The 26,948-nt window shown below is 41.4% G+C and overlaps 1 protein-coding gene across 1 annotated transcript in view; it reads right to left on the bottom strand.

Annotated features, from left to right (window-relative positions):
* The window catches only part of TRIO (trio Rho guanine nucleotide exchange factor), a 431,915-nt gene that overhangs the window by 85,739 nt on the left and 319,228 nt on the right, over positions 1-26,948 (bottom strand). Inside the window, 1 exon segment of the mRNA XM_008164380.4 lies at positions 12,556-12,799. Within this exon segment, the coding sequence (XP_008162602.2) occupies positions 12,556-12,799 (244 nt within the window).

The following is a 26,948-nucleotide window of genomic DNA, read 5'->3' as shown; positions in this document are numbered from 1 at the left end:
ACAGATGTTTTTTTCTTTGTTAAAAAGTAAGGACTCATTCACCAACCCTGAAAGTGAATGAAGTTTTGTGTTTGGGTTATGCACTGCATGTCCAGCTTCCCTTAGAAAAGATACTAGTCTTAAAATTATCAATTTAGGCACACAGATCACAAAGTGGAAAAGTATTCATTAATATTATTATTAATATTTACAACTCTAGTGCTGCATACGTTTGCTTCCTGCAGCACTTTATATTATTCCTTTCTTCGTAACTGGTGAAGTCCAGGCTTTATTTTAAAGAATCCCTGAATCCGTATTTAGTTGCAAGAGATACACGTTGATCCCCCTGAGTAAGGAAGGCATGGAAGCTGCTTTTAGGATAGCAGCTAGAATCTAGGTAAAAAACACCCAGTATATGTAAGTTACAACAGAAAGCCCAAGTATGCCATCTTTGCAGAGTTAGCTAATGCCTAAGAAATCCAAAAATAATTGGTTTGGAAAAAGATTTATACTGACAATAGCTCCTGTGATGTGAAGAGGACTAAGCAAACCCTGTACTCTAGCAAATACTGTTCTCTCAGAACAGTCCTTGGTGAAATTTGCTGGTGCCAGTTTACAAAGGATGACATTTACCCCCTGAAATATTACAACTTGGCAAGATGGTCTTTTCCCATTGTGGCTCCCATACTGTGCTCCAGAATCTTAGCTTTCATAACACAATATGCTTGTAACCTTGATGTTTACCAAGAAATTTTCAAAATGTAAACCAATGTAATGAAGTCTTCCGAATTCTACAGACAAAAACAGTTTGAAGGAAAATGTGAACTCTCCCCATTTATCACCAGGATGTTAACTTCAAAACCTAACGATGAACACCTAAGGCCCCCTTTACACTGCTTGAAAATAAAATGGATGTAAATATGATTTACTCACACTGTGAGGCCTGTGCAATGTAAAGATGTTAGTGTAAGTGAGACTCTGACCCCAAGTGTCAATAATGTAAACTTCCATGCTGATCAAGCAGAGAGAGGATACAAAGAGAGGCTACTATGCAGATCCTCAGAATGCAGCCTATTCCAAGTACCACTTCATGTCAATATCAGAGAGGGCCAACCTAGGGCTGTGGCCAGGGCCTGAGAGCACTATCATCTTGTTTTCAAACTGACCTAGGCATAACAGCATGAGACTCACCATGTTTTTGGCAAAACAACGAAGAGACCGGTGGCACCTTAAAGACTAACAAATTTATTTGGGCATCAGCTTTTGTGCACTTCTTCAGATGCATTTTTTACCCACAAAAGCTTATGCCCAAACACATTTGTTAGTCTTTAAGGTGCCACTGGACCTCATTGTTTTTGTGGATACAGACTAACACAGCTACCCCTCAGATACTTGACACCATGTTTTTGAGGTGGATAAAGAAAATGCTATTCTTCCTCAGGCCTGGGCCTCTCCCACTAACCCACCCTGCAATGTAGTGTTTACACATTCTCACTCTCCTGGATACATGGTATAAACTGGGTTGCACAAGACTCTCCACAGAGCACAAGACTCAAGAACAGGAAAAGGCCAATCAAGCTGTCATTAATGCCCATTTAAAATAAATTAATCACTGAAGGAGGTTAAAAATAGGTCAATAGAGGAGCTAGAGTTTTAGTGGCCATCACCAAGACTGACCAAGGTTTTCATACCTAAATTGGCATAAAAATATGTAGTTTTAAAAATTCAATTAATTTACCAACTTCCTTTTCTTCTTTTCATTTCTCTTTCCTTTCTTGCTACTGTGTCTAGGTTTATCTAATTCTCAGTCTTGCTTATTTTGCATGATCCTCTTTCTCCTCTCTCTTCCTAGATGATTTAATTTTCTAATTTTGCCTCTCATCTGATTCTCTAGAATTTTTTTTTTCTGTTTAATGAATTGTTGTTATTTACTCTGAATTATACTGCATTCCAGTTGGTCAAATTTCTTCCTTCTGTTATTTTCCCACATTTCCATGCCTGTATTAGTAATGTGTTTTCTTTCTTCATCTCCATCATCACCTTATTCTCTCTACCCATCATATCCCACTTTGTGAGATGGCTGAGGCCTTACTTCTGTATCCCCTCTGTGGTAAGAGAGGAAGCTGGCAAGAGACAGCTCTTCTGCCCATAAGGGAGTCACCAAGGATCTTCTCTGCTGTCCTCCAAGACTGTGGGGGACTAGAAAGGGGAATAGAATTACTGATGGTAGGGAGTTGCCAAAGGTATCGCTCAGTGCTCTCATTCTGCACGTTTAAGCTGACAGATTTCCATGGGCTAGCATCTCACTATAAGATGAATATAACAACCACCACACTGACTCAGAACAATGGTCCACCTAGCCAAGTAACCCATCTTCCGACTGTGGCCAGTGCCAGATGCTGCAGAAGGAATAAATGGATCAGGGCTATTTCAAGTGATCCATCCCCTGTCGTCCAGTCCCAGCTTCCAGCAGTTGGAAGTTTAGCGACACCCGAAGCATGAGGCTGCATCCCTGACCATCTTGGCTAATAGCGAAGACCTATCCTCCATCAATGTATGTAATACTTTTTTGAACCTCGGTTATACTTTTGGCTTTCACAACATCCCATGGCAACGAGTACTACAGGTTGACTGTGCATTGTGTGAAGATGTACTTCCTTTTGTTTGCTTTAAACCGGCTGCCTATTAATTTCATCAGATGACCCCAGTTCTTGTTTTATATGAGCGAGTAAATAATATTTCCCTATTCACTTTCTCCATTCATGATTTTATAGATCTCTATCATAACTCGTCTTAGTTGTCTCTTTTCAAAGATGAATGGCTCCTAACATTGTTAGCTTTTTTGACTACCACTGAACATTGAGCAGATATTTTCAGAGAATTATCCACAATGACTCCAAAATCTCATTATTGCGTGGTAACAACTAATTTAAACACCATCATTTTGAATGTATAGTTGGGATTATGTTCTCCAATGTGCATTACTTTGCACTTACCAACACTGAATTTCCTCTGCCATTTTGTTGCTAAGACACCTAATTTAGTGAGATCCATTTGTAATTCTTTGCAGTCAGTTTAAGACTTAATTATCTTGTGTAGTTTTGTATCGTCTGCAAAGTTTGAAGAATGGTATGAGGGGGAACCACAGAACCACTTCTTGCTCTCCCGTTTAGTGCTCTGGGTGCATCACACCACCAAATGTAAAGGTTAGCACAAGGCGGCAGTCATGAAGGGGAACACTAATCCCAAAGGCCAAATTGAGAGAGAGCTTCTACAAGAACAGCAATTGTACTTCCTAACCGCCTTTCCCTCACCAAAATTTTATCCCAAACATCACTTTCTTAATTTGACATCTCACAAAGCTCTCCTTCAGGAAGAGATAGGTACCTCTTGAATTTGTTATGCTTAGCTTCAATTGTATTCCCTAGTACTTTTTTCCATTCAATATATTTATTACTCTACACATGCAATAAGCTCTACTTAAATTCCGTATGTATTTCGAGCTTGCACTAAAATTTTAGGATTAAAAAAAAAATAATGTTTAGGCACAGGTACTGATCTCAAAGTGCAGCAAGACAGAAAGCTGACTTTTTATAAATAAAAAATCACTTCCTGATTCATACTTGGCTCTTCCTTGGATTGAACTAGTATATGATACTAAATATGAAGCACTCCCAATAAGGTGTCCATAATAATCTTGGACAGAAGAAAAATTTTGGCCTTCAGAAAAAGAATAAACCATAATGCATCCAGTTACTAGGCTATGTAACAGTTATGGCAATTTCCTGCAATATTCTGGACTCAGTGTACTGAACGAAGTGTAAGTATTTTAGGAATTCATTGTATTAAAAATGCAAATGTTTATGTATCAATGTGGGATTGTATGGAGCTTCTTTAGGAAGAAAACAGGATGAATGCAATCTCTGGGTAGTACTGTGAGCTTCAAAAGACTATGCTGAACAATATAGTAGGCATGTATGATCTTGGACAATACATGTGAAGTGGAATTCTTAGGATGTACTTGGGAGGAGGGGATTGCAAACTCCTACATAAGGACTCAGCCTTTGATGCTTCATCCTGAAGGGGACATCTTTTGTCTGCTGATCACCTGTTACATGAGGACAGTTCAAAGACAAATTGTATAAAAGAATAACTGACTCATTAACAAGGGTTCTTGTTCTGAGCTGAAGCTGTGATGAATTTATAACCACAGGAAAAAACCCTTGTGTGAGCTAGGGTGATCTCTGGTAAGATTATTGGTGTGTGTGTAGGTTCTTTTATTGTTTTACTGTTTTCTCTGTAATGCTTTTCACCTTAAGAATAAATGTGCTTGCTTAGAAAAAGCTGTGTGGGAGCTTAACTGTGGCAACTGCACCGTGTACCATCTTCTGAGGAGAAAAGTAAAGCAGACCAGAGTAGGCTACATGACTTTGCTAGGGAGAACACAGTATAGGAAATACTCCAGTAAGGAGGGTGGGTGAGGTGGGTTTCAGCTGAAAAGAGGTGATGGCTCCGGAGCGGGAAGCCTAGAGTGAGTGCCCTCACAACACTGCAAATGGGGAATAAAGGTGCAGTTGCACTGAACTGACATGTTAATCTTGAATTTGTTGTATTACTTTGATGTCTTTTATTCACGGACTTTAGTGTTGCTATACTGTATTTAGTCTACTGTATAAGAGCATACTGCAAACTGATTTACAGCCCAAGGACCAGAAGATTTAAAGTTCCTAGGTTACCAGGAGTAACCAAGTTTTATTTCAGACACCTGGGTTCTCCAGGCTTGCTCATATCAGAATTACACACAGATGGATACTGCTTTCACCATGGCTAAAAATACAGTACTGTGACTGCTCTTTACAAAAAGGCCAGTGCATGTGTGCACTTACACCACATTTCTGAAGATTTTAGGGATAGTTTCCTTAAGAATAAGAAGGGTCTTCTCCAGCCTCATTCATTTATGCAGTTGGTCTTTTCTTTTTGTCCAGTTCACAGTGAAAATCCTACCTCGTACTTGCTTCTTCCATACTAGGCATTATTCACGTTAATACATTAATTCAGCAGTTATTTTCAGTGCACCACCACTTCTTGATAATGCCAATAAAGCTTGAATGAAAACAGTACTGAAATGAGGACATAGTGTACCAAAGCAGTGAGGTATCACCTACATCAGAAGCTCAATCATATACTGGAAAGCTCAAAGCAACACACTTCAGAGGCTATCTGAAACCAAAGCCACCTCTATTTAGCAAGAGCACAAATTTTTCTATTAAAAAGTGGTAATATTGTTTAGTTTAAAATGCTATGACATACTGTAGCAGTTCCAGTTTAGTATGAGTAATGACTGATCAGATGGGCTGTACTGCAAGGGAAGCTGAAAGTGTGTATGTAAAAAGGTGAAGTAATTTCAACAGCCTCTCTTCGCAGCAACTTTAATTAACGCAGAGTACAGCACCTGGAAAGACTACCACAGAAAGTAATTAATATTCTAGGACTTCTGTCTTCAGTGCAATAAACTAAGGACATTTCTAGCAAACAAAACTTGACGGCTACAGCCTATCCCAGGTCTGAACCTAGCTGAAAATTTTTCAGAAAATTGCCATGAGAGCAAAGCTAATTGCATGCAAAATACTAATTCCCTGGGGAAATCCTAGGCAGCCAGCCAGAATTGCTGGTTTTGTACCTTCTATCTCCAAAGGATCAGCTGTGCAAATACATCTGTTCTGAAGCAGATACTTTGTATACCCTAATTTCCCTTCCAGCTAATATTAAAAAAAAAAAAAAAATTGGCTGCTGCCTGGTACCAAAAGCATGTTCAAGCGAATACCAAATCCAGTATGAGCAGTCTCTTCTCTGTAGGCTGCTCTGTCTCAAATGTAATGCTTTGTTCATTTAACTTCCTACAGGGTAGGAAGATTTCATTGTCGCTATTCAAGTTTCAGAAGCAAACTCTTTAACCACATTTTAATACCCATGAACAGGGGCAACTTATAAACTGCAGACAGAGTTGACCAGTCTCATGGGTTGAAATGGTGAAATATATTCATGATTCAAGGATACATTAATGGAGCAATCAATTCTGTTAATAATTCTGAGAAAATTTGAAATGTCAGAGATACAGATAATTTGAGAAACAGAAACTAATAAAAAAAATTAATCTGATATTTGATTTGGAAAAAAACACTCTGCTAGAGAGAGAAAACTATCAGAAATTTGATTTCCGAAGTTTTATTGGGACCTAAGATCCAAGATAGCTAATGTAGGATGTGGGAGGAAAAGGGAACTAAAAACACAAAAACTCAGAGGTATGACAGACTGCACTATAATTTGGCTACATAGTTACTTTGACAAATCCACCATTTGACCTCTCCCCTGGGTTTGGAAATCTGGTGTCTCATATTCGTAACTAGCCTTCTCCCACATACAATTTTTTGCTATGTCCCATCATATCTGCCTGTGTATTTCACGTAAGTTATTTCCTCCTTATTCATTCTATTCTAAACCCTTGTGCATGCCTTGGTCTTCTGTAGCCTGGGTTACTTTAACCACCTTATCTGTATCTTTCCCCACCCTTCCAGCCTAAATAAAGTGTCACTAATGAACTCATCTTACTTTCCCATTTTTATTACTTTACATCCTTCCTTGAATCTCCAGTTTTCACTATTCGAGTCAGGCTCCTTCCTCTACATGATGTCTTGTCTCCTTTGCCACAAACATAGCCATTCTTTTTTTCTCTGTCACCACTGTGAAAACCCTTGCCCGCACCTTGGTCATATTTTACCTTCAATAAATATAATGTCTGTCCATCCATCCAAGTATTAGACGTGTTCAGATCACAAGAGAATCGAGGTATGAAATTCAGGAGTTTTGAGATTCTGAATGGTACTACTCTATGGGACTGAACATAGAATGTCTTTCTTTGGGGAAAGAAAGGGGAAGAGTTGGAAAGTGTCGCTGCTAACAGATTAGTCAGTTAGAGTATGACGTAAAGCAAGACCAAAACTCCTACGACAGGAAGTTCCATAGCTGGCAACAACTGACAATAGACCAACTTCAGATCTGGCAAGTTTTGTCATGGATACCGCCAGCTGCTTAGTACCCACTAACTACAGAATTCTTGGAGAGATGCTGCAGGAGAGAGATAGCTGTTCAGAGTAGTTTGGCCTTATCCTGTTTATGGGTCTGTGGCGGGGTGACGACTCACCACTGCTGGCGCCTCCCACTGGTTGCTCCAGGAATTAACTCTTGTCAGCTGTGGAGCGCCCTCGACACATGGGGTCTCGCCCGTTGCCTGCTCTGCTGCTTTGGGACCCGAGTTGCTCCCCGCTTGGCGGTGCCCTCTTCAGGACACTGCCCTCCGGCAGTTCCCACTACTGCAGTCTCACACCCGTGTGTGTGTGTGTGTGTGTGTGTGTGTGTGTGTGTGTGTGAACAGCAGTCCTTCAGCTTGCACCTGCCTCACCACAACCCCAAAGTCTAGCCCCTCATTTCAAGAGCAAGTTGCAGTCTGTCTCGGCCCCACTCCTCTGTGGCCAGGTGCAGTGCAATGGGGTAAGGGGGGGACCCAGGCCCACCCGCTACTCTGGGTCTCGACCCAGGGACCCTCTAGCGGCAGCCTCTCTCTGCCCTCCTTCGCTCCACTCTTGTCCGCCTAACTTCCCTTTGGCCCTGTGCGCCTTCTCGACCCTTTGTAGCAGGGGTTGCAGCCTGGCAGGCAACTGGGCCGGAGCTCTCCTCTGCTCTCCCCCCCCCCCCCCCCCCGAGCCTGGCCAGCACTGCTCTGTCCAAGGTGCTACCTCCTTACCTCAAAAGCCAGTCCTCCTCCCTTGCTAGTCAGGGAGTGACTGCCTTCTCCCTTGCTAGGCAGCTTTTATATAGGGCCCAGCCAGGCCCTGATTAGCTCTCCACAGGCCTTTGCTGATTGGATGCTGGCTTGCGCAGCCTCTCTGGGCTGTTCCAGCCCTTCTTCTCAGAGGGTGGGGCAGCCGCCCCACCACAGGCTCTTATAAGGACAACAGCCTTACACTGAATGAGGAGCTATTGAGGCATGAGCACAGACCAGTGTGATATGTCATCTGCTTTTCCACTGTGAACAAGTTGCAGAAACTGCACAGCTTTTCCTATTAGCCTCAGGAATTATGCAGCAATCCAGCCTTGACTCAACAAAACACAAATTCATCATCACACTTATCGAGGTTAAATGGACTGTCAACTTGCAATCTAATCAGTTAAATTTTGGTGTGTTTATAATTACATTTTGCTATTAAAAGCAATCATATTTGTTGTGTGAAAGGTACACACATACACAGGAAATTGCCTAGACAAAGGGAAAGTGAAACAGAATGGGGGAAAAGTGCTGTCAAATGCACAAAGCAATGTAAGAGGGAGAATTTTTATCCTCTAATCATTGTTTTTTGTCATAATCTTTCCCTTTATAATTGTGAGCTGACTTTTACTCAATTATTCCACTACCTCTTTTCCAATCTTGTCCATTTATTTCTTGTCTTTTTTCCCTGTCTAATAGATTTATATACATCAGAAGGGATTTGAGTATTGTTTTTTGCGTGTTTGTGTTACTTGTAAATAACATGTCAAACAGACAGAAATGCATAAATAACTTATAAAAACAGCTTTACTGTGCAAAGATTGGGCATCATGCTATGTTTTGGGTATCTCTGATAGAGAACATTTGAATGAACATCCACTATATGAATTAAATCTCCTTTACTTGCAATGTGTTCCCTGTTTTCACATTTAATAAAAATGTTACCTAAAAACAAGGAGTTTTCTTGTAAGTTCCATTTCCTACCCAGCATTACAGACATTTAGTATTATAAACTATGAATATGCTTTATTTATAAAAAGATAAATAAAGGCAACAGCTGTGCCTCAGTGCAGAATACTCCCAAACCAATGTTTTGGTCATCTAGCATTTTCTAATATAGCCTGAATAAAATTTGACACTGTGTTGTGTTTTATTTAATGTAGACTGACCACCATGGGTGTTTAGATTGGCTGCAAGCACTAGGCTTTCCTGAAATGAAACCCTTTTAGCTCTCTAGTTACCACAGAAATCCCAGATTTTAGATAGTTAATTGATAATTAAACCACAACTAACATGATTTTTTTACATTTGACGGTGGTGAAATCCCCTTGAGAATATATATATATATATATATATATATTTATTTTCTCAAGGGAATTATAAATAAAATAAATGCAACACAGAAATTAGCTACTTATATTAGAAGAGAAGAGGCTTGCTACGTCAAACCTCTGAAGCACATTTTAGCTTTTGGACATCCTATAATTTTCCAACTATTATGTAAAGTAGGAAACTGTTGAGACGGTTTTCCCGTGCTTCCTGACTGCAGGAATCAAAGAGCTTTAACAATCTGTCTTCATGGATTTCAGAAAAATATTCAAAATGAAGTTGTTTCATACTTCAGTCTGTGTCGTGGTTTTGAAGAGGAAGAAAGTTACTGTGGAACTGAGGAGGATTACCACCTGTATCTACAAAGATCCAACTGGGGGGAAAAAGAAAATGAAGCTGATTCTTTTGAAAAAAATCTCAACCCAGGTATGCTGGCTACTGAAGTAAATAAAAATATGAAACCTAATACCATAAACATCTGTTGATTCACTCAAATAACATAAAGGCTTTATTATATGACACGGGGGGAAAAACGACATTAAAAAATAGTATGGATTCAAAGTGGAGCATTAATGTGTCAGGAAATACCAGAATTACAGTCAGCCCCCTGGTGCATATGCATTATGATATGATCTATGATCCACACTATTTTTCCCCCCCACATGACTCCTGCCTCATTCAGTGCAGAGGATGGGTGATGATCACAGAATGAGCAACTATTCAATATCTTGTTCTATCCTTGGTCAGTGTGTGGACTGATAACTTATTCACTGCCAACTATTTAAACCTTTCTCTGAAGAAAAAAAATATTATCAAGGGCTTTTCTATGCTGCTCATTACTACAGAATCTGTGTGCTTCACAATACTCCTGTGAGGATCGGGGCTGGTATTATGCTCATTTTTCAGATGGGGAACTGAGGCACAGAGACAATAAGGCTGAAGTATCCCCTAATTTCGGGTGCCCAATTTGAAATATCTAGGACCTGATTTTTCAGAGTATTCATCATTTTAAAGCACTTCATATGTTCAAATCACAGCCCCCATTGACTTCAGTTGCAGCTGTGACTCGTCAACACTTCTGCAAATCAGAGTCTAGGCTCTCACATCAGGCATCCAGAAAATTAGGAACACAGAATTAGTGAGCAGCTGACCACCAGTGAAAAGTTTGGTTTAAGTAAGTTGCCCAGCATCACATGGGAACTCTGTGGCAAAGGCCAGGGATAGAATCCAATTCTCCATGGCAGCCTCACCAAACTTGTGGGGAGGACGTTAAACTAGCTTCAAAGGGGGCAGGTCACAAAATCGCTCTGGTAAACATAAAAACGGTGACCTTGACAAAGGGCTTGAAGTTGTGGAGAAATTAAAAATTACAACAGGGTCACACAGGAGCAACAAGAATGTGAGTGTGTGTGTGTGTGTGTGTGTGTGTGTGTGTGTGTGTGTGTGTGTGTGTGTGTGAGAGAGAGAGAGAAATAATCTGCTCAACATCATAAATGTCTATAAATGCAGGGAGTATGGAGTATAAACAGGAAGAACTAGAAGTTGTATACAAGCTTAAGTATTAGTTAACTGGCATCACAGATTGGGGAGGGGATAAATTCAATCAAGACACATTCAAAGTACTACACTTATGAAGGAAAAATCAAATGCAAAACATATTAAACACAAATGTAGTTTTGTCTTTCTCACACAGAATCCCACATGAGTCTGGTTATAACTGGTTCACTATTCCCCATATCACATGCTGTAATTTTATTTTTGTCCAATCCAACTTGCCCTTTCTAATAAGAATTCTCTTGCTTCAAAGGCTCCCTTTGCGAACAGTGACACAATGTTATTATGATTTCACACTCCCAGTCAAAGGAAGAAACACCTTAGTGAAACCAAAAAATATTTATTAATTAATCATCCAAATGGCTGCTAGGTATCCTTACCCAGAATACCACAGGACAAAAAAGTTGAAGTATCAACCTAGAAACAAAATCTGCAGCTTTCTCTGCTGCATCACCCCGCATACACAAAATTCCTGCTGGGCATGCTGCACACCCAAGTAACACATAAGGCTTTCCTGTTATAGCCAACCATATTGTTGCACAAGCTGAACAAAACAGGAAGAGAAAAGAAAAGAGAAGAGAAGAACAAGGAGCTGGATGGAAAATCAATGAAGTGGGAAAAATAAAGTGCTTTCCAACAGCATAGTATACCATTACAGACAATTTTTTCCCCACCAATTGATTTCTCAACAGTTCTACTGCTTATAATACAATCTGATCAATGTAGAAGTTACCTATCTATTTACTGCATCTGTGATGAGGCACTTTGACTCATAACTTACATTTCATTCTCTATTCTAAATGAAGAGGTTCAAAAGGCTTCTTTTAAAGGACAAACCGCCTTTTCCAATAAACCCATTTGCTTCTGAGCACAGACTTTATGTATCAGCCTAATTTGGGAATGAAATCAATTGCCCCAATCAAGAAGTCAAGAGACACAGCTATTCATTCCTAGACTGATATTACATATAATAGAATCCTGTGGGGGCTGGAACATTAAACACCACACCCACTTATCCAGGAATACACCAAATAAAGATAATCCCTCTCTTTTCTAGAGGGTGAAATATCTCATTCACATTGAAAAAACTTGCTTTTCCTAAGCCCCAATAAAATTAATAAAAAGTTACAGGCAGCCTCCCATACCCTTTTTAGGAAATCCAGGGCAGTATCATTCATTTGGAAAACCAGATCCTGCCCTTACATATAAAGGTTTTTTCAAACAACTATGCAGAAAAAAATTTAAACAGGACCCAAAATAGCTGCGGCTGAAGTCTAATGATTAGACTCCTTACAGGCTACTTATAAAGCTGAACAACTAGACAAAGAAATAAGCCTAATCTCCCAAGTCTCATAGTACAATTTTTAAAATGCTGAGAAAGAAAAACTTAGCATTCTACATAGCTAGCTGGTATTGTGAGTGGCAAAAATTGTCACCATAGTTAAGCCGCTGAACTTAAATTTTCTCTCCATGCAGAGCAAGACCCTGTTCTCCTTTAAAAAATTTTTCTTCTAAATTTCTGAGGCACAGTTTAGCACAGTGTCAAGGCTTGCTCCAACACAACATCCAACTCGGTTTATTTTAATAGGACATAACTTGTCTTAATGGCTTCCAAATATCCCATTGCTTCTCCACTTCACATGCAAGATGCTGAGCAGCTTCACTCTGGGTCCTCAGAAGTCTTGGAATACAAGTTTTACCCATAGACTTCTACATTCAATAAGTCTTATCCAAGAATAGATAAAAATTCGAAGGCACTGAATGAAACCCTTAAAAAAAAAAATCTTATCTTACACAGCATTTTTTACTAAAAAAATATGAAGTGCTGCAATGAGGCCAACAACTGGAACGTAAAATGCATTCTCACTTACCTTTGTGATTAAAGATACCCTCCATCTCCATGCTGCTTCTAGAGTGGGCAATGCAGAGCGACCCACAAGGAACTAGCCCTTCTGCAGCAGGGGATCGATCTGTGGTTCGTACCAGACACCAGTCGGGCTTGTCATGTGGCCTCTCTAGAACCTCCACTGTCTGACCACGGCGGATTGTCAGCTCATTGCTGTTGCATGCTGTGAAATCATGGATGACCACAGTCAACTCGCAGCCACCTGACAACTGTGGAAAGAGAGAAAACAAGGAAATGGATGGGTGCTGCACTGTAGTTTTTTAAACACACACCACTGCTTATTTAGGATTTCTGACAAGATATATTTTTGTCTTTGAAATTTACAATTTCTATGTTTTCTGGTTGTTTTTTTTTAATGGCACCATATTAAAATGTATTAGCTTTAAAAAAAAACTTTGTCAGTTTTGAAGATTTACTGCAAACCCCCATCTCCTCTTCACTTCAGATTCACTGTGCGGAATGATTCCAAGAGCTGTAAATGATAGCTTGCATTTGGATGTAGCTTTCTCCCAAGGGTATCTTGAGAAAACTGAAGACAAAAAGCAGACTCACCACTCCACACAAGACAGCAAGGGAAACCTACTCTTTTCTCCCACTGAAACCAGGATCAGGTGGAGCCCTGCAAGTCTTAGTACAGTAACTAGACACACAACTGAAGCCCATAAAGGTATGTTAGCCATCACAGTAGGTCTTTTTGTGCATTATTTGGTCCTGGGCTTAGTGCAGAGACAGCTAAAGCAAGAGAGGAAGGGATTTTACCTTCCCACTGCAATGTGGAGTGTTTTAGAGAAGTGAAGACCTTTCTTGGCTCACCTTAGACAACCCTTCTAATCGGTACCCTCTGCGAAAGCAGGAGATGGTGGTGGTGGTGGTGATGGGGTGTGTGTATGTGTTCATCAGCCAGCCCTCTCATCGCCCTCCTCCTCAACCCAGGGGTCCGAGGTAGCAGCTATCCAGGACACAGTTTACAGGTGTGTGGTGGTTGGGGGTGGCAGGAAGCCAAAGACACCACTATTAAATATGAGGCCCAGTGACTCGGTGGAAGTGAAGAGGAATTGCAACTGGGAGCGGGAGGAAGACAAACTGGCTGAGAAAAGGAAGTTCAATAGTTTTCTGCAACTGCTCACCACCTCCCTCCAGGTTCTCCAGTCATCAAACACCTCAGATCCAGTCTCTGAATAGGTGGGTCAAAATTTTACCATGGACTTTTCACATATCTTAAGCATAGGGATCCTTGCACACCAATTCTTGAGATAACCAACTATTTTAGGATCCTTTGTGATACAGACCCAAAAAATAGCTGTATTTCAAGATTTTTAACTCTCTCCTTCCTAACCCTACCCAACTTCAGACTCGTACAGATATGCATGTGAACTGTTGCTGGCAAAAGCCAGCATGCCTCACTAGTTTTTTTCTAAGCACTTAATTAAAATTATTTTGATCCAGATTAACTATGCTCTACTGGTTCACCTTGTTTGAGATTAACTGAAAGCATGTAGATAAACAAACTGAAGTTCCCTAGTTGCACCACAGCTTCCTTAAGTACCTTTAACTTGATTTTAATTTCTAATAGTAATATTACAGCAGCAGTGTTCTAGTTGGGCTATTTTTTCTTCTGGTGTATGAGTACCATTGTTACAACACAATCTACTAGAACAGAGCAGATTAATGTTTCATCTGATCTGGTATGCAACTTCCAATAGTAGAAAACATCAAACATTTTAGACACAAAATCCCCATATTTCATGGGGCTAATTGTGCAATACCATGGGGGAATGTTTCTTCCAGTTTATACTCAGATTAATAAAGACAGCTATTCCCTTATAGGTCTTATCCTAGAAAATGTAACTGCAGAAGTTATTACACAAACATTTTATAATCTTTAACCTCGCTTACCTAATTTTGCTACAACTAAAATTTCCTTTTTATCCTGATACCAGTAAGTCCTGTGTACTTTAGACACAGGCCTAAATACACATCTGGATTATTACTTATAAATGAGTTTTAATCAAATTTCTTGGGCTGAAAGGCAAGACAGAAATTTTCTTCTCCACGATAATGCTCTGTCACCAAGTAAGAATTTGAAAAGTCTTTGCCAAGCAACTCATGACACCACAGACAGACTAATTCCATTCTTCCTTCCCAATCTCTGCCACATCCACAGGACATACCTCCTGACAGACAGCCTGCTGAACTGCAGAGCTTTCCCATGACCACTGCCTGCCAATCTTGTTAACTAATCCTGGTTGCATGTGCGCGTGGAGTGATTTTTCTTGGGAGGGAAAGAAAAGCCTTATGTTTCTCATAATTAAGGAAAGTACAGCAGCCTGCAACCCCTCCCCCATCCCCCCCGGGTTTTGGCTAGAAATTAATCACACAGCTTCTACTTCATCTTTCAAGACAGCCCCAGCTCTCAAGTTATGAGGTGCACAGCTTCAAAACATGCTACCTTCTCACTCATTAAAAATATCTTGCTACCCTTCCCCCTCTTCCTTTGCATTATATTAGCTTTTAGTCCACCTAAAGTCATGCCAAAGGGGAAAAAGTCAAGAGCCTTCCCTTGGTTTCTGGCACTGATTTATGTTATAGCCCTCTTCAAACTAAGTCTGAAACAATTGAAAACATGTGTATGCCTGAAGGGGTCTGAGAAAAAGTCCACAGAGTCTGACTTCATAAGGTGTCAAATGCAAGGCTCCAAACTTTTTCTCATGAAAAGCACATTCCCTCTTCCCCACTACCCTAAGCATAGGTCAGTAACAAGTTTCACCACTTTTGGAAACCATGCATCTTGTCAAGACAACCGATCTGAATACCTATAGCTTTCTGCTTTCATACAGATGTTCCTTAATTAAATGGAAGTTAGCTAACAATAGATTTCATTTTCCCTAAATATTTCAACTGGTGAGAGTCTTAGGACAGAAGAGTATAACAAACAGAGATAATATGGATTACCTATGTGGGAACCAACAAACAATAGTATTGGTTAGCTGTCCCCTTCATCTTAACTACAGTAACTCCCCACTTAATGTCCTTTCTATTAACGTTGTTTCAATCTTACGTCCCTGCTCAATTACAGAACATGCTCCATTTAAAGTTGTGCAATGCTTTGCTATAATGTTGTTTGGCTGCCTGCTTTGTCCACAGCTGGCAGCCCCCCTATCAGGCTCCACCCACCCCCAGTGCCTCCCGCCCGCTGGCAGACCCCGCGGATCAGCGCCTTCACCCTCCTCCCCCGGCCTCCTGCCTGCGGCAATCAGCTGGCTTGCAGCGTTCAGGAGGGAGGGGGGAGCCTGCGTGCCGTGTCCTCGCTCCTCCCTCCTGAACGCTGCAAGCCAGCTGATTGCCGCAGGCAGGAGGCAGGGGAGGGAGGGGGAGGAGCGAGGATGCGGTGTGTGGAGTAAAGGGGGAGAAGGTGGGGGGAGAAGAGACGGGTTAAGGGTGGGAGCTTGGGGGAAGCGGGGGAGTGGGCGGGCTGAGGGTTGAGCCCCCTCCCCCTGGTGCTTGCAGAGGAGGGGAAGCTGCTGCTGCTGCGCAATATGCTTCTCCTAGCCTACGGCACCTTCAACCTCCTTGCCTGCCTCATTGTCTGCAGTGCCAGTGGGGTGTGCCTGTGTGGGATAAGGCGGGGGCACCTCCCAACTATAGTACTGTACTGTATGGCCCAAAAAAAAAAAAAATGTCCCTGGAACCTAACCCCCCCCCATTTACATTCATTCTTATGGGGAAATTGGATTTGCTTAACATCGTTTCACTTAAAGTCTCATTTTTCAGGAACATAACTACAACATTAAATGAGGTGTTACTGTATTCAACAACACTCACGCCCACAACACAACCTGTGCATTAGACTCTAAGGGTATGGCTATACTGCAATAAATCACCTGTGGCTGGCCTGTGCTGGCTCACGGGGCTTGAACTATGGGGATATAAAATTTCAGGGTAGACACTTGCCTGGGCTCTGGGGACCCCCCTCCCGGCCCCCTCCCGGCCCCCATGGGGTCCCAGAGCTGGGGCTCCAGCCCAAGTCCGAAAGTCTACACTGCAACTTTTTAGCCCTGCAGGCCGAGCCCCACGAGTCCGAGTCAGCTGACTTAGGCCAGCTGCAGGTGTTTCACTGCAGTGAAGACATATCATCAGGTTACAACATGCCAATGCTGACACCACGTTCTCAGCTCTGTACAACATCTGTAGGTGAAAGTTTGAGTGTGGTCTCTTTTCCACTGTGGTCAATAACAGCAGGAACTAAATTCTACTCCTTTTACCCATCTCATCTGGAAACACTAGCCATTACCATGGAAAATATAATTTTAAGAACATGAAAATACTTTCAGCTTTTAACTGTCCAACATTTGAGACAACACCCATTAATATCCCCCCACACTATCTTAACCGTTAGCCAATGTTTTTCTTTTAAAATTGTTTCTGCCCTTTATTCTCCTTAATGCACCTTATAAATGCAGATTCATCTTTAGCATTCAAACACAGTTGGAGAACAAAGGGTGTCTGTGATAAAGAGCACAGCTCAAGCAGCTGGTGTTGTACAGCTTTGGCAAGAATCTCTAGACTGGATGAGAGAGGAAAAGAAGACATGCCAGAAAGTGGAGACTGATTTACACTGATGAGGACATTAGGACTTCGAAAACGCCTAAATCCCAGTTTAAGTTTCACAAGGGACTGTAAATATTCTGCGTAAATTCATCCTTTTCTCTCAAGAAACCCCTTATGTAAACTGCATTAGTAAGACCTGATGAAATAAATGATGAGGCTAAGTTTGAAACATGGGAGTTGCTGGAAAGACAGACGCAAGATGAGAAATGAAAACTAGGCACGGACAAACTCACATATCTTAAGAGGAAGGAAGTTCTTTTCATTAACAAACCTGCCAAGGGATATATTAACATCTTAATGTTATACACGATTTGCATTTTGTGCCTTTTTTTTTTTAAAGGATATTTTCTGGTAGAAAAAAAATCTTATTAAATGGGCCAAATACACTCTTTATGTACATCTGATGAATTCAGTGCAGTTGCATCAAGAATGCATTTGACCTTCAATGCTGGAAACAATCACTACCCGACACAAATATGAGATGCCTATTAAAAGGAACCTTACACGTGTTCTAGTTAGACCATATCATCTTGCTTCATGTAACATCTTAACTCTACATATTTAAGAGTTCATAAAAAAGTAACTTTTTAGTGCAGAAAGCATGAAAGGTAATTTTAGGTTTGGAAATAAGTGGTCTTGTATAGAATGTACCGTATTTTCCGGCGTATAAGACGACCTTGTAACCCAGGAAAATCTTCTCAAAAGTCGGGGGTTGTCTTATACGCCGGGTGTCGTCTTATAGGGCGGGTGCTGAAACTTCCAGCCGGACTGGAGAATCTGCGGTCACCGCATATGGTGGGGGGAGCTCAAAAACGGCCGCGGCCGCATGAAAGCAGCAAGGGCGGAGCAAGCTGCAGGCGTCCGGGACGCCCGGGGTATGGCAAAAAGAGAGAGAGCGGCGCTGTGCCCAGAAAAACACGCCTCTTTCACCCGTCTGGCCCGCCCTTGTATCCTATTACCGTACCTCCTTCTCTGCCTCTCAGATCTCGCTCCTGAGGACTGCAGTGAAGCGGCACAGGCGCGCATGTGCGAGATCTGAGAGGCAGAGAAGGAGGTAATAGGATACAAGGGCGGGCCAGACGGGTGAAAGAGGCGTGTTTGCGCTACTGCTCTGATAGTCTTGGAGACAGGGAGGGCTGGGCATGCAGGGAGAGCTGACCAGTCCAAGCAGGCTTTGTATACAACAACCAGCCAATCGCCGGTAAGGTACATTGCTTGCCGTGATTGGCTGGTTGTTGTATACTGGGTACCACATACAGTACAGCACCAGTATCTGTACCTGTTCATACAGTATAGCACCAGTACATACAGTACAGTATACAAATGTCCAACAGTCAAAACCCCATCATGGCTCCACCAGCAAGAAGAAAGAAATATGAAGCCAGTTTCAAACTTAAAGTTGTAAACTTTGCCATGGAACATAATAACTGCGCTGCTGCAAGACAATATGGAGTAACAGAAAAGATGGTTCGGGACTGGAAAGCAAATGAAAAAGCATTAAAGAGTATGCCAAGGGGTAAGTGTACATTAAGAAGAGGCACCCCACATTGGCCAGAACTCGAAAAACATGTAGCAGACATGGTGAATGAGCATCGCCAAAACGGTTATGTAGTGACACGAAATAAAATACGTTTGTTTGCACTTCAGTGGGCCAAATCTAACCCAGATCACAGCAACAGATTTAAGGCCACTGTATCCTGGTGTACTAGATTCATGGAAAGGCATAATATGGTACTGAGGCAAAAGACGAAAATTGCCCAAAAATTACCTGCAGATATTGATAGCAAAGTAAATAGTTTCCATTGATATGTAATACAACAGCGCACTAAACATGGCTATGCGTTAAGTAGTATTGGAAATATGGATGAAACTCCAATGAATTTTGATATGGTTGGAAATAAAACTGTCCATCAAAAAGGTGAAAAAACAATTTTAATTAAAACAACAGGACATGAGAAGTCCAGTTTTACAGTGGTACTAGGATGCACAGCTGATGGCGCCAAACTGAGACCAATGATTGTTTTTAAAAGAAAAACAATGCCGAAACTCAAGTTCCCTGTTGGTTGTTTTGTACATGTGAATGAAAAAGGCTGGATGGATGAAGAAGGGGTAAAGCTATGGCTTGATAATGTATGGAGCAGGCGACCAGGTGGATTTATTCAAAAATGTAGTCTACTGGTGTGGGATATGTTCAGGGCTCATTTAACTCCCAGCACCAAGCAAAGGCTTGCAAGACTAAACACAGATGCGGCAGTTATTCCTGCAGGATTGACATCGTTGGTACAGCCACTGGACGTGTACCTAAACAAGCCATTTAAAGATCGCATTCGAGAACAGTGGAATGAATGGATGGTTAGCGGCGAAAAGTCATTCACAAAAGGAGGAAACATGCGTGCTCCACAGTTGGATGTTTTGTGCAAGTTTGTCATAAAAGCCTGGAATGATATTGATGCAGAAACAGTAATCAAGTCTTTCAAGAAGTGTGGCATATCAAATTCATTAGATGGTATGGAGGACGACTACTTGTGGCAAGATGAAGAGGAAGCCGAAGCTGAGACCACACCATCTGATACGGAATTCGATCCATACGATGACTGCCTTACAAATGTATCACAAGATGTCATTGATGTACTTATGATATCAGATGACGAACAGGAGGATTTTGAAGGCTTTTAAAGGGAAACTGTCACGCCAGCAAAACCTGTAAAAATACCGTAGCTTGCAGTTATGATGGGCGTTGCTAACTCGCCAGGAACTTGCCCGGCACTTGCTCTCTCTCTATTGTTTGTTATCTTCCTCCTATCATCATCAGTTCCAGTTTGGTTGACAGCTTAGAAAACAAACAGCATGGCAGCTCCCATGGGTTTATTGTCTTATCCTTCCTTTCAGCTTTAGAGTGAATTAGGAAAAGTTTAATCCACTTGCACTGTTTTATGTTTACATGTTTGATGACAAACAGCCTTATGTTTATAAGTGACAGTTTTCCTGCTAAGTACCTGCATGTCATAAGCATTTGAATTAAAATTACCATATTGAAATCAAATCTGATGTTTTTTTAATTTTTATTTGGTGTGCGTTGGAAGAGGGGTAGTCTTATACGGCGAGTATATCCCAAACTCTATTTTAACTGGAAAAGTTGGGGGTCGTCTTATACGCCCAGTCGTCTTATACGCCGGAAAATACGGTAATTGGTTTTGGTTTAATATCCTCAGTACAAAAACAGACTATTTACAGTTTGGTAGGGTAGACAATCATCTTTGTTTTCAACTAGTCATGGGGAAAGCGGGAAGTTACAAAAACTCATCTTTTGAAGATCAGTTGTAGGTTCTCTTTTGCCAGTTCTGAGCAGGAAAAAAGGAAACTGAACATCACTAATGGAAGCCCCTTTCCCCCCTGCTTGTGCTAACTAATACACTAAGTACTTCTGGAACTCTCCTGCTACCTCAAACTTTGTTGTCTTTCAAGAACTGCACACAAATATAAAGATGATTGTAGATTAAAGCTAGTTTCACACGAGTGGATTGCACGGAGCAGACTGCAAAGAGAAATTGCTTGATAAAGAAGGATTACAGAAGTCAAGATTTTTACTGAACGCCTACACAATGTAGCCAGTATAACTAACTGTAATCCTAGCACTCTACATTGACTCTCTTCCCACCCTGCCCCACCCAAACCCTCACTTACCCCTTCCATTTTCCATATGATTGTTTGAAATAGCATTTAATATCACTGCCAACTCAGTCACCATAAGCATGAAAAGTTCTGACATACCACTGCACAATATACTCTCATGCCTACACTTAATTTCCTCTGCATTAGGACCAGATGAAGGAACTTGGGAGATTTACATCATCTAAACTTCCAAGCCTGGTAAATGCTAAAAGATATTTTCAGGGTGCTACCAAAACTCTGTTCTAACCTTCATTTCAGCCACTAACGACTTGTCTACACTTGAGAGAGTAATTGGTTACCATGCCCTTATTCAACTCAAATGCACCTCCCACCTGCCCTACAAATTTATTGCTAGGGAGATACAAATTGAAGTTACCTTGATACCTAAGTAGTTAGCCAGCTGAGAGCCCCCTTCTGGCCCTTGAAATGCACTAGTTCCTGCTCTGCAGCTCTTCAGTCATCCAGGTGTGGATCACATGTGGAGACCAACTTCTGCTCACCCAAACAATGCCCTCTCTTCCTCTCAACTACAATCATCCCCCTTCCCCTGGCTATATTCCCCTCATGTATGCTGACCCCTGCCCTCAGTAATGCCCGTGCTCTGGTAGCTGTCCTCAGGAATGCAGTTTTCTTCAGGAGAAGGGCAGCTAGGAGAACCGAGGGCATTACTGAGCTGGGATGAAGATACTGCAGGAAGGGAAGAACGGCCAATGATTGCTGTCTTTTTTCCTGTATCAACAAGCAGATCATCAGTTGAGGAGCTGCGGAGTGGGAGGCAAACTAGATACTGGGTTGTCGGGAGACATTATTGAAGGGGCAAGGGGAAACAAAGCACTCAGTTGGGGGACTGAGGAGTTTGCTAAATACAGGAACCACTAGAGGCTAGCTGGTGCCAATGCAGCCCTAATGGGGAAGAAAGGCACCAATTCGGTCTGGGTAGTATGGATGTACTAAATTGTTCCTACAACTATTTTTTCCGATGCTACCAACAGATTTCTCTAGTCTAAGCATGGCCTAAGATTCCAGCATAAGTACTCAGACTGGGGGGAAAAAAAAGATTGAAGTCTTTTATACGATTTTAAGTTATTCTCACTTGCACACGCCTTTCCAAAGATCATATTAGCAAAACAAGGCTACAGGAAAAGGAGAAATTGCTCTAAAATCCTCTGTGAGCATTCAAGTGTATGATTATGGAAACCCAAAAAGAGTGGGCAGCACTGCGCCAAGAGACCTGCCTAGAAGAAGTATGGAAAGACAAGGCTTTTGGACAGATCTCAAGGTCTGTGCATGCAACTGCAGCTCACTCCATATGGTCAAGTCTACACTACGTAAGAACATAAGAACATAAGAAAGGCCGTACCGGGTCAGACCAAAAGTCCATCTAGCCCAGTATCCTGTCTACTGACAGTGGCCAATGCCAGGTGCCCCAGAGGGAGTAAACCTAACAGGCAATGATCAAGTGATCTCTCTCCTGCCATCCATCTCCATCCTCTGACAGACAGAGGCTAGGGACACCATTCCTTACCCGTCCTGGCTAATAACCATTAATGGACTTAACCACCATGAATTTATCTAGTTCTCTTTTAAACTCTGTTATAGTCCTAGCCTTCACAACCTTCTCAGGTAAGGAGTTCCACAAGTTGACTGTGCGCTGCGTGAAGAAGAACTTCCTTTTATTTGTTTTAAACCTGCTGCCTATTAATTTCATTTGATGACCCCTAGTTCTTGTATTATGGGATTAAGTAAATAACTTTTCCTTATCCACTTTCTCCACATCACTCATGATTTTATATACCTCTATCATATCGCCCCTTAGTCTCCTCTTTTCCAAGCTGAAGAGTCCTAGCCTCTTTAATCTCTCCTCATATGGGACCCGTTCCAAACCCTTAATCATTTTAGTTGCCCTTTTCTGAACCTTTCCTAGTGCCAGTATATCTTTTTTGAGATGAGGAGACCACATCTGTACGCAGTATTCGAGATGAGGGCGTACCATCGATTTATATAAGGGCAATAATATATTCTCAGTCTTAAAAGGGGTCAGTATGGAGACTCTTGCCTATATGCTCGGGGTCTTACTGATCGCCATATTTGGGGTCGGGAAGGAATTTTCCTCCAGGGCAGATTGGCTGAGCCTCTGGAGGTTTTTCGCCTTCCTCCGCAGCATGGGGCAGGGATCTCTAGCAGGAGGGTCTTTGCCGATTGAGGTCACTAATAACAGGATTGGGGACTTCAGCAGCAGAGTCCAGGGAAGGGGCGGGGACGGTTTTATGGCCTGCAGCGTGCAGGGGGTCAGACCAGATGATCATAATGGTCCCTTCTGACCTTAAAGTCTATGAATCTATGAATCTATGAATTATTCTCTATCCCCTTTTTAATGATTCCTAACATCCTGTTTGCTTTTCTGACCGCCTCTGCACACTGCGTGGACATTTTCAGAGAACTATCCACGATGACTCCAAGATCTTTTTCCTGACTTGTTGTAGCTAAATTAGCCCCCATCATATTGTATGTATAGTTGGGGTTATTTTTTCCAATGTGCATTACTTTACATTTATCCACATTAAATTTCATTTGCCATTTTGTTGCCCAATCACTTAGTTTTGTGAGAGCTTTTTGAAGTTCTTCACAGTCTTTCTTTGGACTTAACTATCTTGAGCAGTTTAGTATCATCTGCAAACTTTGCCATCTCACTGTTTACCCCTTTCTCCAGATCATTTATGAATAAGTTGAATAGGATTGGTCCGAGGACTGACCCTTGGGGAACACCACTAGTTACCCCTCTCCATTCTGAGAATTTACCATTTATTCCTACCCTTTGTTCCCTCTCTTTTAACCAGTTCTCAATCCATGAAAGGACCTTCCCTTTTATCCCATGGCAGATTAATATTAAATTGACCTAAGTTATGTTGATGTATAGCCACCGCAGTGATTGAATCAGTTTTACATGTCCACACTACGCTTGTTGTGTCGGCAACGCGTGTCCTCACCAGGAGCACTTGCACTGATGTACCTGGGGCATTGTGGGATGGTTTCTGAAAGGCAACAACAGTCGATGTAAGCAATGCAGGGTCCACACTGACACTGCGTCAACCTAACTACGTCGACTTAAGTGCTACATCTCTCGCGGAGATGGAGTTATTAAGTCGGTGGAGTGAGTGAGTTACTTCAGTAGTAGCTACATTTTATTGTAGACGCTTACAGAGTTAGGTTGACATAAGCTGCATTAAGTCAACCTACCTCTGTAGTGTAGGCCAAGCCTATGTATTCAGGAATTTGCCATGCCCTTCTCTCTTATCCTCTTAATTTGTGCCCAGCTCATGTAGCTACCCTTCCTCAGACCCTCTCCCTAAAAGATCTTTTTATGGGGAAAGGAGGGGAAAATAGAGATGCTCTGGGCCAGCAATTTCAAAATAATACAGACAGTCTGCAGAAGAAATGGAGAACAGCTAGGTATGTAAAACAAAATGTTTGGTTTAGATAAGGATTGTTCAGTCCCTGTCAAACAAGTTCGGGAAGTGACGGTGTGTAGCTTAACGACCAAGAGCCAGCAGAGGCAGAATCAAACAAACAACATGTTTTCTCTTCAGCGCAGAAGCTTTTTATTACGAACACCAAGGCACTTTTTACAGGCATATTAAGGCAATACGGGGTCCTAGGCCCACACTTAAACAGAAACCACAGTGCCTCTACCCATGCTTGGTGTGTTAGCAATAAAGGCCATCCACAATAGCCATCAGCTAAGCTTAACGAGAACCTAAAGCCATCCGTTTCAGCTGGCAGGGGTCCTCTCTGCTCCAGACCATCACACTGACACATCAGAGGAAGAACTCAACTCCCACACAACTCGACAGAGGACCTGATAGAGTGGTAACAGAGGCCTGGCCCCTCCCTTCTCCAGCCCCACCAGAGCCTCTTGCTGGGGTGGGGCTTCCTCAGGCCATCAGGTTTCCAGAGTTAAGCCACTATGGTGTTTGGTTTTTTTTGAACCTCAGAGTTAAGTTATGGCCAAACAATTCCAAGTAAACACATCTGTAAAGGCTAGCTTGGATGCTTCCTAATCGTCTGCAGGTTACAACGATTTCTAGTTTACCCTATGCTGCTGTCTAGCAAAAATGAAACAAATCCTTGCTTTCTGGTGAGCAGTTCATTGGATTCCATCGCGGTTACCACCAGTTTAATTGACACCGTTCATATTCAAACTGTGTGACAGCTTATTTGTTCTACTCAGAATGTATAAAAGAAATGAATTGCATACAAATACAACTGGACAAAATGAGTGGTTTTAGTCACCTGTTGAGCAGCATGGGAGCATTTGCCATGTGGTTTTTGGTGTGATGTGATTTAAGAAGAACACATAAATAAAATTATGTAACCAGACTGTTTGTATTGAAATCCCCTTCCAATCCCTGTCAGGAACTTGCTCTACTTCCACGCTATATAACACGGAGTAGTTTCACCACCTGATTATGACTATTTTAAATTAGGTAAAATGTGTTTTACATGTTGATACTTTTAAGTAATCGGTTTCTAATTTAATGAAAATAACCCTAGTCTAAACTGTCTGTAAATTTTAAATTTATAAATAAGCAGCTTTTTGGCTGAACTGTATTAAAAGTACCTAAAGTCTCAGCTCTCCACCCTCCTTTTTACTACCTCATTGTGTAAGTGATTTAAACATTTAAAAAAAAAAAAAAAAAAAGTTTTTAGGCTGAGAAATTATGTGCCAAGTTTCAGCCCCAAGTGGACTGTAACTAGCGAGTTACAAACCCATTAAATGAAATATATGTATTACTTATGATTCATATTCCTCACAGACTTCACTGGCCTCATGTCCTTTCACTATGCCTCATATTAAAATTATTTAAAAAAAACCCTGATTTTGGATTGCCAGATTGCAGGTCTTTTTCTTTATCCAGAGGTAGTTTTGATTAACATTTCTACTCTGCATTTGGCTAATCCCTGCACTTGAAAATCTGCACAAAAAAAAGGCAACCTCTGCAATTTTTAGCAATGGTTTAATATCAGCATACTGGAGTGAACTATCTTGTTAAGATTTTTTTCTTTTTAACCTATTATACCAGACAACATTTTCAGTGCAAATACAAAAACTCAACAACTGTCAAAGTAAATTAAAGGGCCTTATTTTTGTCCTTTTTCTTTGTGTATTCAATAAGTTATATAAGCAAGTCATTTGCAGTTGGACTCCTAGTCAGCAATATGAATTAACGAGGTTCTACTGTGTTAACCCACCAAACCCAGATGCCATGCTGTCTCTGCTTTCCCAGTGTCTGGCTGAGAGAGGAACAAATATGAACAATGGCTGACTTGAAGCATATGCTGGACAATAAAAAGGTGATGCAATCCATTCCCAGCATAACCAAACGCCCTCTTTTGTTATTTATGATGTAGTATTCCCTAGAAAATTGGGTGGCTTATCTGTAGTCTCATTTCACAGCAATACTTCATGCATCATGTGAGAATTATTAAGAGGCTTGGCTGAACGAACGTCCCTCAGGATTTTCCTTAACATGTTGATTGCCTTCCACCCTATAACATCTGTGGAGAAACTTCTTACTAACAATCCACTTAACAGGCATTATAAACTCAAGCATAGGGGGGGATTGCTAAACATTATATCCTATAGCTCCAGGAGTTCACTTACACCAATATTCACTAAATCCTAGATTACACTCGTGCAGAAAAGCTTATAAGGTAGAAGTGCTTCTAAACACAGTTAGCCATTTCTCTAACCAACATAGAGAAGGAAAGATTATGTTTGAAGACTATACCATGCATTAGTCCTCTTCCTCAGTACATATCTATATATGAACCTTAGTATATACACAAAAAGAACAGGAGTACTTGTGGCACCTTAGAGACTAGTACTCCTGTTCTTTTTGCGGATACAGACTAACACGGCTGCTACTCTGAAACCTAGTATATACAGTACAGTTTTGTAAATGATGTATAGGTAGACACACGAGATCCAGCTTCTGCTCAAATTAGAATGTGGATTTTATCCAAATGGAAGAGGAAAATATCACAAACAAAAGCTGTTGAGACATTTCCCCCTCCCTC

Source organism: Chrysemys picta, chromosome 2 (genome assembly GCF_011386835.1).
Source record: "Chrysemys picta bellii isolate R12L10 chromosome 2, ASM1138683v2, whole genome shotgun sequence".
Classification (NCBI taxonomy): domain Eukaryota; kingdom Metazoa; phylum Chordata; order Testudines; family Emydidae; genus Chrysemys; species Chrysemys picta.
This window is presented reverse-complemented; position numbering and strand designations above follow the sequence as displayed.